This window comes from Cervus canadensis, chromosome 5 (genome assembly GCF_019320065.1).
Source record: "Cervus canadensis isolate Bull #8, Minnesota chromosome 5, ASM1932006v1, whole genome shotgun sequence".
NCBI lineage: Eukaryota > Metazoa > Chordata > Mammalia > Artiodactyla > Cervidae > Cervus > Cervus canadensis.
Window position 1 is genome coordinate 14,061,067 of NC_057390.1, and position 22,187 is coordinate 14,083,253.

At 31.9% G+C, this 22,187-nt stretch overlaps 1 protein-coding gene across 5 annotated transcripts in view; it reads right to left on the reverse strand.

Moving 5' to 3' along the window:
- Window positions 1-5,618: 5,618 nt before the first annotated feature.
- The window catches only part of MEMO1 (mediator of cell motility 1), a 116,096-nt gene continuing 99,527 nt past the window's right edge, over window positions 5,619-22,187 (reverse strand). For 4 of the 5 annotated variants that reach the window (XM_043468260.1, XM_043468259.1, XM_043468258.1 and 1 more), the window contains 3 exons: window positions 17,878-17,954; window positions 7,710-7,814; window positions 5,619-6,291 (listed from right to left, as the gene is read on the reverse strand). In XM_043468260.1, coding sequence (XP_043324195.1) covers window positions 6,160-6,291; window positions 7,710-7,814; window positions 17,878-17,954 — 314 coding nt within the window. In that variant the 3' untranslated portion in view covers window positions 5,619-6,159. Of the gene's footprint in view, window positions 6,292-7,709; window positions 7,815-17,877; window positions 17,955-20,981; window positions 21,282-22,187 lie in introns of those variants that run through there. The other variant, XR_006269385.1, reaches the window with a different exon arrangement.

Here is a 22,187-nt window from a genome sequence, read left to right on the forward strand (position 1 = left end):
TCACTTATATTACCATTCACTTCACTGGCATTACACAGAATTCAGGAATATAAAATTCTATCATCTTTTAAAAATTAGTAAGAAAGCTGGTTCCCACATCAAAACCTGAAAATGGAAAAAGCCAGTTAAAATTGTTTCCAATTAAAAGGCTTATGATTTCCAGTGCTTTAAAAAACACTTCATATAGAGAATGAAGTTTTTGTTCTCCTTGCTTTAAAAATTCATCAGAACTGAACAAATATCAATTGAAGCCTCTTAGGTACTGGATTCAAATGGATAAATCTTAAATGGGAAAAAAGACTTCTCAGAAAAAACTGCCATTTAAAAAACTGTTAAGGTAAGAATATTTTATTAAATCTAGTATTTAATTTTAAAACTTACAAAACTCAGCCTTGTCATGTATATGACGTCATTCATATATCACTCTAATTTTCTTGGTTTTCATCTTGCTTTAATACTTTTTCCTTAAGTGCATATAATATCACATTCAGTAATTCAGAGAATATTCTGGTGAAAAAATTAAAATATTTTCCAAAGTTTACACTGGTAGGTTTAAAGACCAAAACTGATATACATGGCCTTCAATAGGTTCTTCATGGTACTTGCTTTCTCTTTGGTTTCCTTATTAGGCTGATAGGAAAAAAAATAGGACTACATCTAGTAAAGTTACAAACCTCAATTTATACAGTATGAGATATGCATTTAAATATAATGTGTAATTTATAATGAAAAACCAACTGCATTGTATTATGGCTTTCAAAATCAGGACAACTGGCTTTAAACTTTTTTCTCATTATTTTTATAGGGTGATGGTCAAAATCTTGTATTAGAATTAAACACATACAAACAAATACTGCAAATGTGATACACCCTAGGTACAAACCATCTGGGACCACTAGAGAACCCTTGAACAAATGACAAATAAATCTAAAACTCTTAAGGTTCTTCACTCAGGACCCAGCAAACAGAACATGTTAATAAACTCATGGCAGGCAAACAAACTCCATCCACAACAGTGACTTTAAAAAAGCAGAGGTTCCAGTTACTAGCATTACTTTCATCAAAGGTATACAGCACGGTCAATGTGATACTGTGACATGTCACTCAGTAATATTTTGACATTAAAATAATATAACATAAAAGGGGCAAGCTATTTCAATACCCTTTTCTGCTACTGATACAGCTCTGTTTTGGATTAAAGCAGAACCTCTGCTTAGGAAAAGCTAAGTCACTTTTACTAATAAATAACATCAGTTTATAATCTCTGAAAGTCAGTGTTAAAAATCAAAATCAGTGTTTACTTAAAAATGATTTCCCTTAACAGTTCCCTTAACAGTTTTACACAAATGAATTAAGTTTCATATTTGTACTAATTCCGTTACCTGTTTTTCAGCTTGGTGATCCATAATTTCAGGTCTACACAGGTAATATGCCCCAGTGATGCTGATAGTATAGGGATTCTACTTTGAAAACCACTGATTTGGCTTCTGTTTGAATACTTTCAATGATTTTATGAGGACAGGGCTGATTTTCATTTAGAAGTTCTCATATGGAACCTTAAATGTGGAACCAGAAACTTTCATTTCTTATAATTAATTTGTCTACCTAAAATAAGACAGAACAATTCTATTCCTTCTTATACATGGCAGTCACTCAAATGTCTGAAGAAAAACCCCTCCAAAATAAATATCACCAATATCTTTGCATTCCACTCAAGCCTTTCTACATTCTGTCTGCCTTCCTATGAACACTACAGTTCATATCACTCTTGATATGTGGCACTTACAATTTAACACAATAATATAAAAGCTTTAGTCTTAGTATCAGAGTGCATGTGGTTTATTACATCCTCTAGTCAATAATAATTTTATAATTACAGTAGACCTTTCAGCAACTGTATCACAGCACTTTTCAACTGAAAAGTCTGTAGACTGATACTACCCCTTGATGAAGTTTTCAGTGATCCAGAGTAGATGAGAAAAGAGTAGTGGAGTAATTTTTTCATCAGTCATTCAACTTAAGTTTAACTCTCTTTTATTCTAAGTTTATGTTTTTCCTAAATATGGAGGGAGTCTGAGGGGGTTTTAAAATGATAGTGATGGAAGATAGTAGTTATTTTTCCAAAACCCTTTCACAATTTCTCTTAACTCTGGTCTAGTGTCCTAGAATATGAAGGTAAAAAGGTTTATCTGTAAAAGGTTTATCTTATCAGGTAAAAAACTACCATCTAGGTAGCCAAGTGCTTAGAATAATTTATATAATTTTCAACAACCAATTACAACCTCTATTCTTCACTCTTTTGATTAATTATGGCAGAAAGGAAAGTTCCTAATCAGCTCTAGCAAATAAAAGGACTTCAAAATGCTTTAACACTAGTTCCTAAGAGTTTCTAAGTTTCCCTTACCTACTTCCCACTTCTGTTTATAATCCTATAACAACATTCAAACTCAGCAACCGGACCAAATATGGAAAATTAAGAGAGGGTTGGGATGACAGAAACTCACAACCATCTGTTGCAGCTTAAAATTACTAACCATCTAGGACAGAAAACTATGACCAGTGGACCAAATTCAGCTCACTATCTTTTCTGTGAAAAGAATGTGTCAGTGAGGCACAGACACAATGACTTATTTCCACATTGTCTATGGCTGTGGCATAGACATATTTCCACAGTGGCAAAAGTGAATAGCTGGGAAGTAACTATATGGCCTGAAAACCCCAAAATATTTATTGTGTGGCCCTTTACACAAAAACATTTACCAACCTTTAATCTAGGATAGGGCTTACCTGGTGGGCGCAGTCGGTAAAGAATCTGCCTGCAACATAGAAAGCTACCTGCAGCACAGGAGACCTGGCTTCAATCCCTGGGTTGGCAAAATCCTCTGGAGAAGGAAATGTTCAACCCACTCCAGTATTCTTGCCTGGAAAATCCCACGGACAGAGGAGCCTGGCCAGCTACGGTCCACAGGGTCGCAAAGAGTTGGACACGACTGAAGTGACTTAGCATAGCAATGTACAGTTGGCCCTAAAAGACTAATTTTAATCTAGGATTAAAGTGTTTGCTACCAAAGAACAATATGAGATTTCCAACAATAACCGTTAACTAACTCAGGACATCTACTTTCTCTATTGGAATATCTAAAAGTTGGAATCTGAATGATCCTTTATTCTTACTCTGTTGCCATAAAGATTTGTTGCCCACCCAAGACAGAAAGCACTTACTTACCTGCTCACTGAGCTAAACTCTAACATACATTTCTCAAGGACTCACTATGAGAATAGTGAAGAATCCATAAATATACTGCTCTGTGCAATCTAAGGTTAAAAAAAAGTTGCTGCAAATAACTCAAAAGTATATTATAAAAAAGAAACTATAGAACTACATAAAATTTCCTTTACATTTTGTATTTCAAATAAAAACACTTTTAAAGGCACTTAAAGTAGGAAAGTTCAATAATTTAGGTAATATTAACTGCATTAAGTAATGCAAATTAATTTCCTTTTGTATTAAAAAAAAGATTTTCATGTATGCAGAGTTGAAATCAAAAGATAATACCTCCAATCCAATTCAATCATGTAGTTTTTTAAACGTTAAGTGACATCGGAATCTCTAAAGAGCAAAGTCACAACATCAAAGAACTTTGAAACTGTAAAGTGTTTAACAGACTACCTCAGTATTTTACAGTTAAAGTTTCAGTACAATATGAAATATTTATGGTGTGACAAACAATTAGTGGCAGAGGCAGAGCCAGAAACCAACACTTTGCTATCAGCTTGGAACTCTTTCTACTTTGTGACTAAGTAAGAAAGATAAGCTCATTCCAGAAAAAAGTAATATTGAAGTACTTTGGATATTTAAATGTACAGTAAACATATTCAGAGGGCTATAGCCCACTCAACCTAAAAACCCTCTTGTGTTTTTTTATTAATCAATCAACTATAAAATTATAGAAGGGAAAAAAATAATTCATTTATAAAGCCACTCCTAAAAGAAAGATCAAAAGAACAACCAACTATTTGCTTAACAAATTGTCAATGATTAGAAAAAATAGTAATAGTGGAGTAGGGGCGGTATGATGAGGACTTATATATTGCTAATTTGGTACAATCTTTCTGAAGAGTAACTTGGTCATGTTTTAAAGGGCTTTGAAAGTTCTCACCTAAATAGAACTAGTCTAATATAGAATTCAAATTTCACATACAAAGATGTCCATCCCACTATTTATAACTGTGAAATATTAGAAACAACCTAATATCCAAAGAGAGAACCGGTTCAGTTATGTTATATTCATACAATAGAATAATAGGCAGCCATTTTTAAAAATCACATTTTCAAAACATGGGGAAGTACTTATGATGGTAGGTTATAAAAAGCAGGGTATACAACTATATGGTCAGCAAAATCTCAATTTTGTTATTATGCACACACACAAACACAATACACACCCATACATATAAATAGCATAGACAAAGATTGAAAGGAAATACAAAAAATATTAACAGTGTTATCTCTGGATAGTGAGATTGCAGATAATTTTTTTCTCTTCTTTATACTTATCAATATTTTCTAAATTTTCTGTAATAATCATGTATTAGTCTTATATCCAGAAAACATTAAAAATTTACTCTGTAGTCAATTTTGAAATTTTTATGGTCTATATAATAAATAAGGAATAAATATTTACAATACTCAAAAGTATATCTGAGTGATGGGAAATAAATCAATAACATGTAAGAATATAATTTCCATACATGTATAGGTGGGTAATTTTGAATTCAAAAGATTACAGTATTTCATCTCAGTTCTTGAGTATAGAAAGTTGGTATTTAGTAAGTAAGAAATGCAAATCTTTAAATAAAATTGGTGCAAGGCATCTAAAAATTGTGCTATTCTGGCATAACATTGAAGATATAAATGCTCTCCAATGTGATATAAATACCCAGTGTTATATTAAAATAGGTATAATCTAGTACATACATCATGGCCAATAATTAACTAATTGAGTTACATTTTTTTTTTGCCAAAGTGACTAGGATTGATCTAGGCTAAAGAAATACAACACCATACCATTATTTTAGTTGGAAGAGCCGCACCAAAAATCATGACAAAAAACACTGCAGAACTATAAGAAAATCCAGTGGTTTTCTGTTATTATTAATGACTTCTTGCTAAAAATTCAAGTAAGACAGTCAAATTGCTTGGAGCACTAAAAAAGCATAGCAGCAGTGTATGGTCTGCAATGATTTGAGAAACACTAAGAACATTCTTCACTGTTTCCTCATTTGCAGACTACTGCCTATCAAACACTATCTGAGAATTACGGAACTACATCTGTGTTCTTTACCAATCTTGAATTTATATTGTATTATAATATAGTAATGACACAAAGTGATGTCACACATAAAAATGCAAACTGTATGTAATTTTAAAAACTTTAAAATATGACTCTATTATCTGTGATAAAAAAATCACATAAATATGTAAAATATAAAAATACATCCTAACATACTTTTACATAAGAACTAAAGTTTACCACTTTTAACATAAAAATTCAGAAATGAACTAATAAAAAACAATTTTTATATGTACCACAGAGCAATAAGTTTAAATCAGACTATTTCGAGTTGTGTAGCCCTTTATTAGCAACTAAAATAGAAGGTATCTGTTGTACAATATGGGTAGTAATTGACTATAACTGGAGAATTTTATATTCTATTACAGATCATTTATAAATGCAACTTCTTTATTAAAAAGCTTCCACCCTTTTTGTTTGTTTGTGTACAATTTGCAAAACTATTCTGAAAGCAGAGTATATGTGCACAAGTCTGCAAAGAGTGCAAATTAGGATATGGTAAATGCTTTACAAGTTACTTTCAAAAAACTGACTGCCACAACTGTGCCTTTACATTGCCTGTTTTTTTTTGATCAAAATATTTTGATGTCAGCGTTCCTTCCACTGCTCTAAACTATAAAGCATTTTTTTTAATGAGTTGAAATTAAGGAAGGACTACACCTACTAGAAAAGAAGAGAAGAAAGTTCTATTAGTTTGAGGTTTCAGAATCCCCCCAAACCAGGACCAGTATCTTGGTAAGGGTTAGGCTGGGACCCTGGACAGAGTGTGAGTATGTGCAGATGGCATTCCTGAGGATTCAGAGCTTCAGTGAACCGTGAGTGCTCCAGCTGCATAACTCACTGAACTGTCTTGCCAGTTTCTACACTGGCTGGACTGGGCATAATTCAAAAAGGAAAAACTCATATTCATTCCATTCTTCTGCAGCTCTGTGATAGCCTAGGAAAAGAAAAAAACTGGTTATGACAGACATCACATAAAAAAGTGAGCACTCTCTAAACACACTGGTAGCTTAACTTTGTTCACTTTACAAACGAAGCCTAGATCCCTCCCACTCTACGTTTCTTGGATTTCTCATCACCTCATTTAAATAGGAAAAAGAAAGAATTCTTTATTTCATTCTCTCAAAGAACATATCCTAATCTAGCTTCTTGATAAATACCAGTCATCTTCCACTCTCTCTCTCCCTGTATTTAATAAAGCCACTTAAAAAATAAAAAAATTTTAAAGCATAGTATCTTTCTCTCCATTCGCTAAACCAAACCTTGGCCACTTTTGTCTTGAAATGTTAAAGACTCTTTTCTTTGTCTGACATTGATTAAATTTTAAACGTATATAAATTAAGTACCAAATCTAAGAGGTATACCAGGAATTTAATCTAACTGTAAATTGGTTCATCATTTATTTTACTAAAATTTTACTTTGAAAAAAAAAAAAATTTTTACTTTGAAGTTTTATTTGACCCAATTCAAACTTTAGTAAATTAGTATAGATTAGTCTTGTTTAAATTTCAGAGATCAATTTAAGCCCTTAACAGGCTCTTAGAGTCAATACTGCTTAAGAGGAGGCCTTTCCTAAAAATCCACAATGTACTATCTTTCAAATTACAGTACAGTAACACTAGACCTTTAGGTTCCTAAGTAGTCTAGACTATTCTAGACTACATTACCAATTCCATTATTTCTCTGCCTCTCCAAACAATGAACCCATTATTCCTTCCTCTTCCCATTCCTGAGTACACATTTTCTTCTTTTTGAGTCTCACATTTTCTTCCAAGTCCAGTCTTATTAGGGAAAAAATTAATGTTATTATCTCTTTAGAAAATCCAGCTAACCAAAAACTTCTGCCTCTTTACCAGTCTTTAAATGAAATACTATTGTCTCCATTATAAGAAGAAAAAACAAACCATTTGTCTTGCTTTATTAAATTATCAATATCTAAAACTCAAGCACAGAATCTTCCATTTATTTTTTATGGAGTCAAGAACACTAAGCAAAACCCCAAAATTAGAAAGACCATATCTCTTGAAAGCTTACTTTGGTTTATATTTGTAAAAAGCATACTGGAACTGGCTAAGAGTCAAGGAGAAAAAAAATGGGTTTCAACTCTAAAAAACTCTGTATTTAAAAGAAAATCTTGGCCAGTCATACAGTGATAAATAACCTCAAATAACCAAAACAATAAAATTTAAATTATCTTAAAGGTACTAGAAAGAAAACTGACTACATATACCTAAAACTAAAGCTAATAAGCTGTCACAGATGGTATCAATTAAGATATTCTGAAACCTAGTAAGATTAAATGTTTTCTTTAAAAAAAAAAAAAACAAAAAACCAAGGCTTCCTAAGGATACTCACATTTAATAACACCCCAATGGGATGTCTTCCACATATAGTATTATGGTATTTCTTCAAGTAATTGCTAAAAGATACAGGATCTAATTGTTCTATAATACTCATACCCTAAAAAAAAAAAAAAAAAGAATGAAAGAAAAAAGGACAACTTATTATTTCCTAATTAAATTTAATTACATTTCAAAACAGCTACTTAAAGCTAATGATCATAATTTTTCAATAAAGAAAACACATTACTTAGTGAAGTTAATACTTCACTCATTCACCCAAGGTAATCTTATTATAGTCAACTCTCAACAATATACACATTTTATTAACAAAAACATTTAATCCCCAGTTTAGTTTTCTCTAACCTCCTGGGATGTTTCTACACCACCTTCCCCAGTTGTCACTCAGCTCACAAATCCTCAAACATTTCAGGATTTTATATTTTTCATATGTGTGTGTGTACACACAAGATTTATACAAGTAAACCTGTTGTGAAAATTTTCATACAAAATCTAAAATTAGATTTGATATATGGTTATTTTTCTCATGTCCATTATATTACTCATACCACTGACATAAATAATCAAGAGCCGATTATAATTTTACTATTTCCATTACATATACTTAAATATCAACAGTGTGTAAGGCATTTTAATTATCAGTAATTATTTAGGTATGTGATAAATGAGACCACAAACTAAGAAGAGTTAATATATTTTTAATCAATTTAAAGCTCATAACAGACTGATAAAAGCTTAAGCAAAATAGGTTTTTATAAACAAGCTGAAAAAATAAAAGTTCTCTCTCTCTTATTAACTAGAATGCTTTGTTTTCAAATTTTTAACTGAGAATCAAAATTTTTTAGACTACTATTGAAACAATCACTATGATTTGGAAATTTGTTTACACTTAATTCTGTATTCTGCAAATGCCTTCAAATGTGTTCATAATACATTGACATAGAGCAACTTTAACTCATCTGAATCAAGCAAATAAACCAATGATTCTAAACTCATCCATTTACTGACTACCTGACCTTATTTTCTTACCCAGGTAAAATACTTTATACTTATATTCAATAACTGGATTAATATCCTCTGGGAGAAATGTAAATTGTGGTTTAACTAATGAATCAAGTGACATAAACTGTGTGTTTTTTAATTGTATTTCAACATATTTTAACAAGCACAATGTAAAAGGATCTATGATAATCAGATGAACACTCATCTGGAAAATGATAGCAATTAGCAAGTGACATAGTACAAATATTGCAGTGGCAACATTTAAATCAAAATTTAATTTTATAAAGAATCTTTCTTGAGAATATCCAAGTTTTTCATAAACATTATCATATTTTTCTACAAATATATCTGAAAGATAAGCCTATGTGTGTGTAGTCAACTTCCAACTTCTTGCACATCAATTAGCCACTCTCAAATTTATCCACAACCAGTGTTTAATGCTAAGTTGGTTTTCTCCTGTCAACTAGGAGGCTTCCAGGTCAACATCCTCCTAGAGAGAAATATGAACTAATTTAAAAGTTAAACCTAAGATAAATGATTAGTATTATGATTTTTGTACACAGAAAATCACTCAATATGTTTCTAAACCAAATAATAATAGAGAGATGGAGTTATAAATCTCTTCCATAAATACGAATAATCAAGGTATAACTCCCTAAAGATGAAGAAACTATACATTAAAAAGGTTAAAAGTTTGTCTCTAAATTTCTAATCCTAGGCTCCTTCTCATTTACTTACTCTGCTTCATACAGAATAATGAGAAATATCAATAAATCTTTAATACTTGCACATAGCTACAAGTTGTATACATCTTAGAATTTTCAAAGCTCCTGGATGAAGTCAAGGACAGCTTACCCTAAATCAAATTCCACTTTGTAATAAATTATGTAACATTAAAGGTACAATGTGTACCTTAATATTAAAATCTCAAAGCACACTGTGAATAAATATATCACATTTATATATATTAACATGAATAATTAAAAGAGAAAACTAATGATCATATTTGTAGAAGACAAAGAATTCAAAGTGGCCAAGAAATTTCACAGAGAAAATATAAAATTATAATGTAAAGAAGACACTACTAAATAAAGTGTTCAAAATGAAGATACAATAGTTAAATTACAAAACAGAAAGCAAAAAATTGAGGTAATGGAAGTTAAGAGATTAAATTTAAAATTTTAATTCCCTGAAGTGCGTTATATACCTACCAGGGCAAGAATCAATTTTATTATATTCAATTCTCTGACAAATACAACAGTTAAGAGGTATGCCTTTTTACAAGTAAGGGATAGAGAGAAAAATTAAGGCATTGCTCATGAGTGAACCTCTCCAATTAGAAAATTCATAAAGTATGCAAAAACAACAAAAATGATCAGTAAAACTGCAAAATGGAACACCCACTAATTAACACAGAACAGTGACAAATACGCTTCTGTATATATTTATGTTTTGATTCTAACAATTTTAAAATTACTATTACCAAAATTCAAAGATAAAAAATGCTAGTTTGATGCTACTGCCCAAATTCCAAAAAGATGAAAAATAAAAGTGCTCCCCAAATATGCCTAAAGAACTCTTCTATTTCTTAAAATACTGGAAGAGATGATCAGTAAATCTAATGTCCAGGTGATGGAAAGCTTGTTAGGGCCTGGTATATTGAGAATTTGAACTTAATCTAATGTGATTAAGAACTTAATCTAATAGGAAGTAGTGAAGTGGGTCACTACCCATTCAGCTCTAAGATACAAAAAGACATTATAAACACCAATAGCCTATCCATCACAATGACCATACGGGTTTCTGAGGAATTTAGCAGTTTTGGCAAGAAATCCTCCGACTGAAAGCTAACTTCTTACCTTGAAGGGAAGAAAAGCGAAGGGAATCTATCGTTGTGCTGACTTTCCCAGGAATCAGTGAAAGTTTGTAATGTCAAAGCCTACATGGTCATCCTAAACTCAACAGGCAGCTACCTAGCAGAGCTGCAATTTCAGGACTCTAAGAGGCTTTCCCCTTTTTAAAAGTCTACCTATATATAATAAATTACTTAAATTTTACTTAATTTTAAATACTATTACCTATAAATAATCTCCCTCTAAAGAAACAAACACCAAAAAGAGTAGCAAAACATTTTTAGAAGTCTTTGAGAAATAAGAACTGAACCGTATCTTTCAATTATTAACACATAACTAAAACTATATTATCATATCATTAAGCCTGTGGCCTTATTTTTTAAAATAAGGATACATATTTATGTTGGAGAGATGGGTACACATTTAGGAAGATGAGGTAGGAAAAGGAAATATTTTCGTTTCTTTAAGATGTACCAAGATAAAATCTTATAATGAAAGAAATTTTAGAGGGGGAAAAAAACACTCTAAACACAGCAGTGCTAAGAACAAATGTACTAATAAATAGCTACCTTAAGGAAGATATTGTAAAACTAGAAGCAACTACTAAAGAAATGATCAGGCTAAGTTCAAGAGAAAGAAGTGTGAGGGGACAAATATGAACAATTTCACTTTCAAAAGACTAACAAGAAGAAAAGAAGTTAAAAGTTCAAAATAAATAAATAAAGTGACTATTATAAATCTGGAAGGAAAAGAAGATAAAAAGATGACTACAATGACACGTTCAGATTCTCTTTGCCAAATCATAAATGCCAATAGTCATAAGGAAACACTGGTCTACATCAAAAGCAGTACGGAAAAAGAACCTACAATCAAATATATATAAAATATGTATAAATGTGGCTGCTGTTTCATGTATGTAATCTAAAAGGTTCACAGAAATCAACATCTTAAAATGTGCTCTGCTTTGGTCACTATACAAACTGAAATTGCAACATACTAATTACCAAAAAACATGGCCAGTAGTTAGTAATATTGTAAGGCTTTCAGAATCTACATGTTACAACTAGTTAGTTTTTTCTTCCAAACTACAACATTTGAAAGATTCAGCTTGTTTTCCTATATATTTTTCTTTCCTTATGTGTTTTCTTCACATAATTAATTTCCAAGATATCCAAATGCTAGACATAAAATTTCTCCCATCAAAAATCAGCAATTTTTCTTTTGATTTTGGAGCCTAAAACTTTATTTTCTAACACTTTATTAACTACATTTAAAAAGACTTTTCTGATAACAAAAAAGCCACCAAAACTTAACATAACTTTCAAAAAAAAAACTATAATTTTATAATTTCTTACTTAAAAATAATCTTTTCACTCTATCAAACTTTCCAAAGGTATAATTACAATTCAGAATTGCTAACATTTTTGCAATACTTGTGTAGAAGTATTCTACTATATTCTGCTCTGAAAAGATTGATTTATAGAAATTATGGTATTAATTCTTAAATGAAAGAAATTATTTACAATATAAAATGATACTCATAAAAAGGAATATACTAGGATATTCACCATTTGGTCACATAAACCAATTAGGAAAACACACTGTGTAAGAGCTGGCTATTACACACTGTGTAATAGTGAGTGTATTGATATACATACATGTATAAAATCGTATATACATGAGTATATATATAGAGCTAACCATTCTTATTATTTTCATCCATTTATTCTAACTCCCAGAATGGATTTATAACTTGAATTAACAGCATGCAAATAAAAAAAAAGATCACTTAAGAGCCCTTTAAAAATTATATAGACATATATTACAGAAGTGTTTCAACAAATGGACCACAAAAATCAAGTTCAAGTCAAATGTTATATCAACTATTAAATTCAAGCATATTAAAATGAAGCAAATACTCAATTTTATTCCAAAATTCTATTCCAGGCTATTTAAATAAAATTTTTAAAGCTAACCTCCAATAATTTTGGACATGTAAAGTAAGGTAGATTCGGAATTCAACCTAAAAGCTTATTGGTTCTACTGAACAAAAATTTCTAAAACTTTCAAAGCTTAAGAAGTGAGCAGGAGAGGCAAAAATTTTCAGAAGTTACAAGAATCATGCCAATGGGTAAATGTGACTCTTTTCGCTCTTCTTCAAAGTAAGAAACTAGGGTCTAGTTATCCAACTAATCATACACATCAAGAAAGACAAACAAAGCTAGTCCTTTTAATATAACCTAAAAATCAACAAAGTTAGAAGGCAGGCTAAAAGAAATGTTAAGTATAGATGTTTGTAATATGCAACATACACACAGAACAACAAATAATAATATTTAAATATGTCCTCTATTCTAGAAAATTCCAAAGGATGCTATTATGTTCAGTAACTTCAGAGCACCAGGTAAAGCAATGTTTTAGGGAAAACATTTCCCTTGTGCTAAAAGCATCAATTCACTGATTGATGACTTCTTCCATTTGCAAAATTAAATGTTGTCAGAGTAAGAGTCCACAAATTATTTACATAGCTGAGTAGAAAACAAAGGGAAAGAAAATGAATAGGAAATTCTGTTCTATTTCAACAGATCAGGATCCATAATAGGCTAGCTCCAACTCACCTTCAAAGCTGGTTTTGGAATTAAGTTGTTGGGACTTTCTCCATACTATTAAAAGGGGATCCCCAGGGGCAGGTATGGGCAAGTCTATTTTGAGAAAGTTCCACAAGAGATTTCAGTTGTAAAGATGGGGTTGAGAACTACTACAGTAGACAATCCCATCTCTGCCTTGGCTTTGATTAACAACTACATGTTGAAAACTCCCAAACTTACTCCAAATCTCTCCTCTGAGCTCCAAACCAATACCGTTAATCCATTAGCAAAGCCCTGTTGAATACAAGAACTTAAATCTATGAACTTCTTTCCGTCTTCACTAATACCACCCTGGTTCAAATTATTAGCACATCTCTCCCCCAAACTCCTGCCAATGCCTACTGTTACTACTTCTGATTCTTTTGTAGAATCCATTCTCTATACAACCACAAAGCAACCTTTAAAATAATTATTTTTATTATTCCATCATTTCACTTGCCACTGTATTCACATAAATTTCCTATCCTGGAAGTTAAAGCCCTACATTATCTGATTCCCTGCCCACCTCTCTTACCTGAGCTGTATCATTCTTATCCCTCTCTCCTATACTCCTACAACCCTGACATTTTTCCCTTTCTTCTAACACATGAGCCTCTTCCCACCCTAAGGCTGTCACAATGGCAGTTCTGTCTAGAATGTTCTTCCCTCTGATCTACTTAGTTTGTTCCTTCTTATCATTTATACCTCAATTTAATGTTCCTCCTCAGGAAGTCTTTTTCCAAGCATTCAATCTAAAGCAGCCTAGATTTATACACTTTTTCAAAACCCTGTTAGTATTCTCTGCATAGCACACATCACTTTTGGAAACTAACTTATATACCATATCCTTAACTCTTTAAAAAATATATATATATATGTGTCTCCTCCAGATAGAATAAATTTTCTGTGAGATCAAATGAGCTTATTTATTGACTTATTTTCACCAGTGCCTAGAACTTTAAATGCACTCAAAAATAATTGGTGAAAAGAAAATCCAAATGCCTACTTGCCTGACATCTCCACTTGGATGCCTTGCTATTTGTTATAGCAAATATAACATATTCATAATATTTGAATTTATGATCACCCTACCTTGTAAAAAAACTAGTCCTATCTTCTCGTGATTCTGACCTAAGTGAACAGAACGAAGACATAATCAGCAGCATAAGCCACATAATTAAGAAACATCCTTTTCTTTTTAATTTTTAAAAGATTTTTTTATAAATTACATCCCATATACAATTATTACAAAGTACTAACTCTATTCCCCATGTTGTACAATACATCCTTATAAGCCTATCTTACACCCTATAGTTTATACCTCCCACTCCCCGACCTATGTTGCCTCTCACCTCCTCCCCACTGGTAACCACTAGCTTGTTCCCTATATCTGTGAGTCTGCCTCTTTTTTGTTGTATTCACTAATTTGCTGTATTTTCTGGAAGGAATTACCCTTGACACTTCCTTCTCCCCCAAGTTTTATCATCAGTTTGTCTCTAAAATACACTGGACACATCCACTCTGTCCCTCTCTTCCCCATCACCAACCCAACCAAATTACCATGTCTCACTTGGATTATCAAACTAGTCTACTCATTTCTCTTCCAGCCTCCATCCAACCCATTTGCTGCAGTACAGCTATACGATCTATTCACATACAATCTGCTTGATCACTTTCCTATTTGATATCCTTTAAACAGCCTGTTCTAGATTCTCTAGTCTAATTTCTCACTCTCTCTCATCTACTCAGCCATTGATCTGACAGATATACATACCGAGTACCACAAACAGGCTGATACAAAATAAAGATCTTGATCTCATGAAGCTTACAATCTAATAGAGGAGGTTTTCACCAACAAATCAACAAATAAAAAGTCACACAGTAATAAGTACTAAAAAGAAAAATAGAACAGGGTAAGGTTTTACACTGAGTGACTGAACAATAAAAGGTCTTAGAATGGTAGATTCCCAGATCGCTCAGTAGTAAGGAATCTGTCTGCCAATGCAGGTTCGATCCCTGGGTTGGAAAGATCTTCCCTAGAAGGGAAGATCCCCTGGAGGAGGAAATGGCAACCCATTCCAGTAGTCTTGCCTGGAAAAATCCCACGGACAGAGAAACCTAGCAGGCTAGAGTCCATAGGGCTGCAAAGAGTCAGACATGATTGAGCACATCATAGAAAGGTCTTAGAATAACTGTTTACCTCAGGGGCCAAGTGGGAAATTGTGGGCATATTCCTAGGTGCTCAGATGCTCCGTCATGTCCAACTCTTTGCAATCCTATAGCCTATAGCCCGCCAGGCTCCTCTGTCCAAGGAATTCTCCAGGCAAGAATACTGAGTGGGTTGCCATTTCCTATTTTAGGATATCTTCCCAATCCAGGGCATATTTCTGGGTTGTGTCAATAATCAGAAGATGCTACTGGGGGGTTTAGTGGGTGGCAACCAGGGATGCTGACTGTCCTGCAATACAGGACAGTCCCACACACAAAGAACTGTTCTTATCCCTTAATACTTTCGTATGTCCACATACGAGAAAAACCTATTTATAATTATCTACACTCTTAATACCATTTACATACAAACACAAAGAAGTTTTGCATGATTTTAATATACAATAGATTTCCCAAAAATAAACTATCATATAAAGTAAGGGAAAACTATACCTTGTTTAATTTACAGTTTTCCTAAGAGTTATTCACCATTTTAGAATTGGTGAATTATTCACTCACCAATGCAACTTGGTGATGTAAGTCACAAATATAAACATCTTTAAATAGACGTTTGTGTGTAGCTGTTGAATTAATGATACTCTGTAAGCATCTAACTACTCCACTGTCTCCTCCTCTAATACAGCTACCTGGGCATGTACATTATCAAATAAACATATATTAATTTACTATAAATTACTTTTATTTTTATTTCTTTCTCAGATTACAATTAGGGTATTTGTTTAATTATGTACACAGAAAGAATATATTCACCAACTCAAATCATTTGAAAAATATTTGCTGGGCCCCTACCTACATTTCAACAGCTAGTCTGAGCACTTTGGATACATTAGTAAACAAAACATATATCCTTACATAATAAATAAGTGAAATAGTTTCTTAGAGGAAAAGTAAGGTGGACTGTGGATGCTGAAAGGGTGGAGTGTAAGATGTGCCAGTAGGCCTCAGTGGGAGGGTGAAAACTGAGCAGTCATAAAGTAAGTGAGACAGTCCAGTGCAAAGGGCACAAGCTCTAAGCTAGGGCACATATATGGCATTACTGGGCAACAGTAAGGAGACCGGTGTGTCCATAATGCCTCCTAAACATCTTATGTCTCTATATTGTAATGGTTTCTTTTCTAAGTCTACTTGATGATGAGACTGTAAGATCGATTAAATCAGAGATCATGCTTCCTCTTCTTAGTATCTTCAATACTTCATATAGTATTAGAATATAGTAGACACTCAATAACCATTTGCTTTATGAAGAAAATAAATGACATAGAACCAGAAAAGTTTTCTGAGGCAACTGAGAACTAAACCTCAGAATAGCAAGATTAGAATAGTAGCCAGAAAAGAATTAATTGACCGACATGACAATATAATAAAGCAAAAAAAAAAGTCAGTGAATTAAAATTCAAACAAAATTTCAAAGGCAAAAATATTAGGCTATAATCGGATTTAAAGTAACATGATAAATTTAAATATGATAAAATCTCCTGAGTAACTGCATTTATTCCATTTGGCTTTTAATAAAATAATATTACTCAATATAATCTACTTATAGCTTCAGATCCAAAATCCTTACTAAAATGTCTTTCTACTTTAGACTAAATATTCTTATATTAAAACATATCCATAAAGCTTATCACAAACAGACTACAGAGTTAAAGGTTGATAAGAGTTTAAAGATAATTTAGAGACTAAGTCTCTCCAAGTCTCTCATCTTAAGAGATGACAAATTGAGGACTAGAAAATTGAAACAATCTGTTGAAGATCAGAGAAAATTAGTGATATATTTGCTAGATCTAATATTCCATTATGAGTCAATACCAAAATGATCTGCATGTCTCTAAAACATTAAATATTACCTAAAATATTAAATACTAAATAGTAAAGCAAGTACTCTGACCACCCTACCTCAAGGAAAACTTGAGGTTTTGACTCAATAATCTGCAGGATATTTTGACTGCAGATTTTGACAATATCTGCAGTTTTGACTGCAGGATCAATGTCTACTGTATTCCTGGGCTAGTAAAGAATACAATAATGTTTTAAAATTCTAATTTAAAACAAATCCAAATTCCATTTAAGAAAAACCCAAATGGCCAAAAAATAGAATTAAGTAATAAAATAAACTTAGAATTTACTATGTTGTCTCTGCTTAACAGTAAGTAATGGCAATAGTATCCTATTATCCCTAAAACCAAGACATTCCCCAAATAGTATCTAAAATCTGTATCTAATTATTCAAAGTATAATTAATCAAAATTAAGATGAAGGAAATCTCTACTAATAGAACAGGGATTATTTTATAATCAATATTACATGATTACAATATATATTTTGCACATTTAAAGATAGGGAAAGAATTATCAGCCCACTGTATACCTTAACATAATAAATCTTGAGTCACTAATCTGAAATTAAAGAAAAAAATCTTACAGCAGTAAAACCCCACACCTGAAGGACTTACCATTTTATCTAGATGTTCAATGGATCTATAAATCTCCCCCTGGGATTCATCATAGTAACTGTAACGGAACCTTTGACCTTGAAACAAATATCATGTACAAAATAAAATAGGGAAAAATTAGAAGCTAAAAAGAAAGCAAGCGCTTACCAAATAATTTCAGTTCTCATGGAAGGCAAAGCACAGCTTAAGCCTCTGAGAGAATGATTCCCAAGAGCCCTTGTACGAAAAATAAAAGGCATATTTGGGAAGGTAATAAAGAAATGATATATCATCAGTGTTTTACAAGGTTAAAAACTATTTCAAACTGTAAAACCTTAAAGTCACAATCAATACAAAAGACTAAGGAAAAACAGTTTAAAAGTTAGAAGCATTTGTTAAACATATCATATCGGTCTATAATGGAAAGTAAACCCAAAGAATATGATTCAAGAAAATCTGGCTTAAGAAACTATCTCAATATAACAAACCAACGAAAGCTTGGCTTTTGTTGTACAAATGCAAAGATTTAATCTCTACTACAGAAAAAAAAAAAGTCAGTCAGAGATATATGTGGCTTGTATAATTTTTATGATCTAAATTTTAAAAATTTATGTCACTGTTGCAAATGTTAGAAAACGATTAATACAAGTGCCTTTAAGTAGGATACACCAAAGTATAAATTTAACAAGTAGTTCTACTCTGACAATAAAATCTCAGTAAGGATACAAGCACAGAACAGTCAATGTTTAGTTATTCTCCAAAGAACAGAGAGGGTAAATGGAAGAAGTTTAAAAAGAGAGAAACAAAAGTCTCAGGAAGTGAATTTTGCTTCCTACTATAGTCATATAAAAGCCAAAAGTTAAACATATTCATAATTAATTACAGATTATTATTCAACTGATTATGTTGTATTTCAGATATATCAAAACTTGTTTTTCAGCAATGCCTTTATTTTCAAGAACTCATTATTTTTATATTCCTTATTTTCAAAGATGCACCAGAGTGCAATTCTGAAGGCATTAGAGTGCACTAACCATGCTCACACAGGCTATGCGTCTTGTACTGAAATTTTACAGCAAAGTTCACATAGCCAATTATTATCCTCGCATCTGAGAAGATGGGTTTCTTTGACTGGATAATTATGATTTTTAAGTTCTCTATTTATCTCACTAAAAAATATCATCTTATAGATCACGAGCTATGTAAAATTATAAAACCCTTTGGATATAGTTTTTCAGAGAAACCACACATCACAATTTTTAACATTTCATTAACTGTTGATGCTAATCATCTCTGATAGTCACCTTTCTACAATATACCATATTTCCTTAGCTTTCACATATTCACTTTTCACATACGTTAACATGTACAACTACTCAATGTGGCAGTTCTTATCCCCCCACTCCCCCACTGAGCACCATTATTAAATCAATATTGCATCTTACAATTCATGATATCCTAGAATCAAGTAATAGGGTTATGAGACAATTACCTGCATTTTGAATATTAACAACCTTTTCTGGTAAACACTGGAGATTACTGTATGTTGCTATAACTATCAGATCTATTACAGTCCTTGAACTAAAAAAATTCTTAAACAGTGACAACTCTATCACTCAGCATCTCTATATTAAACAATTCATCAGACATTTCCTTCAAAACTGAGAGTTAGGTACAGCTTTGTTTTTCTTTAAAGAATATATGTACTTACTCCTACCTAACACGCATTATATAATTTACCCTATTTTTCCTATTTGCCAGGTTGCTCTCAGAAGGTTCAAAGCCAAATCTAAAGTCTATCGTAATAACTTACTGATTCAATTCACTGGTACTAAATTTCTACTTTTATTTCAAAGTTCTTTTGATAAAGCTGCCCCACATCTTCTGTGAAATGAATAAACAATCAAATAAACAATCCTGGACAAGAAAATTCTAACTCACTGTCACTGTAATTAGAGTAATATTCTTGGATGAAATCAAGATGAATATTCTTTGAACCTGAGCTGCTTCAGGTTTATACTAACACATTCTCTTTTTCTTACTTCTGATGATAACTGTTAGTTTTAGTTGTCAAGAATCCCTGTTACTGGGACATTACTGTCTTATCTCAAGATGGCCACTCTCAAGTGCAGAGAAAAATGTGTGTACTTTGTGACATTTGCTATTCAAAAGTCTTTTCTACTTATTTTCAACTTTAGAGCTGCTGTTTCAAATTGCTGAAGTTGGTTAAACCTGCCCTAACCATATGTCAAAAGTGTAACTATTTTTTAAAATGCTATCTTATTCATATGGACCATTTTCAATGTAACTTTCACTTAAAAATTACTTCTGAGGACAGAAGTACACAGAATGTTTAAAATAAGTTAAAATACTAAATCAACATGTGATTTAATAAGAATGACAAAATACAAAGAAAATCAATGAGCAAATGTTTTAATATTTTGCTATCTACTTTTTGCTATGTTTTAGTAGCCATCTCGAATTTAGTAGCTGAAGAACTGAGTAGAAATATTTGATAAGCACTAAAGAATTTCCATTAAGAAGCTAAATTCACACTGCTATAGCTACTACATTGAAAAAAGTATCTTACTTGTAACAGCTCAAACTGTCTCATGATAATTTAATTATACAAACATTTCAAAATTACTTCAGTAATTCATTCTGGTCAACATACTTAAAGCATCAAATTTAAAGTAAATAGTTGCCATTATCCTAGCCTAAATGAATTAATATGTACATATGTATGTATGCATATACATGTGAATGCACATGAGTACACACACATAACAAGTTTACTTAAACACCCTTTGGAATTTGAATTCAAAAGATTTTTTTGCTTCTAATTATAAAAATAAAGTTTATCAAGATTTTATTTACTAAGAAATGAAAGAAACAACACTAACACAATACACTGCTCATTAATGCACCTTCAAATATTATTCATTTAAAAATATTATGATTTCATGTACCTCATGAGTTTTGTTTTACAGTATTTCTAACATTCAGTAAAGCTTATGCATCTAAAGTGAACAAACACGGTTGCCTATGCGCCTGGAGAACTGGACATGTGAACTTTTATATAAGTATGAATTAAGCATATCACATAGTAAGAGAAAATTACTTACCTGAAACTTATCCTTTCAGAAGGTACACTGGGAAAATGGATTCTTTGAGCCCCTGTTTCAACTCCAAGTATGAGCTTTCTAGCTTTAAGAGCCATTGACCCTGCCCCTAGGGGCAGCACAAGCTTTGGAACTCCCCTAGTGAGTATGTCAGTAGTTTCTTCAGGTGCCTTCCCTCAGTTCTTTTCAAATTCAAAAGATGAGAGGAAAAATAACCCAAGAAAAAAATCCTGTAAAGCAGAAACCTTACTCTTTGAGGGAAGGAGGGTAGCTCATTTGTGAATCCATTCCAGAGCACGCTTTCTGAGAAAAAGAAATACAGGTAAGTAATTTTCCCATCTCCAAAGGTGACTGGTGATTAATGAGTGGATTCACAGAGTGTGGAGAATAAGCTCCAGGGATGTCTGTTTAACACACAACAATCAACTAATGAGGACAAACATAACAATGAATGGTACAAGAACCAACACTACTTTTGAAATACCTCAAAACAAAAAATTTAAAAAAAGTATTAACTATCTCAACATTAAGCTATACACTAGATTGCAGAAATAAACAATGAGCTTGGAAAGTTGTTCTATAAAGCCCCCAAAAGATCAGTGAGTAAGACAGACTTCCAGACGTATGTCCAGGAAAAACTGTACTGTTATACATTTACTTAATCACTTTATATGTTTAAATATTTGAGTTCAACCTCACAACACCTGTGAGATAAGACTATTAGATCATTCTACACTAAGGACCTAAACTAGGGGCATTTAATTGAAATCACTACCAAAGAAAAAATGTTTCATAAAGAAAATATTATCTAAGTAGCATCAACTAAGTTATTCATTTTTATAAGCAAAATACTATAATCCTTTCATTCTGAAGTCTTAGTTATAATGTAAAATTATTGGCTTTATCTCAAACCCACAAAAGATCAAAACCCTAAATATGTGAAATCACTATGTACCAATATTTGAGAAGACAAATATGATATCTTGAATATCTTGAATGTTTCAGGAATTAGCTAACTTAAATCAATTTAAATATTTAGAATATAGTAATACCATCATGCCCAAGAGACTAACAACAGAAAGGGAGAAGAGTATGAATAATCATATACTAATACATATTAAACTAGAAATGCCGATTTTAATAAGTAGCATATATTTATTAAAAATTACATAAATATACAAATGCAAGTTTACAGATAAAAATCCAAAC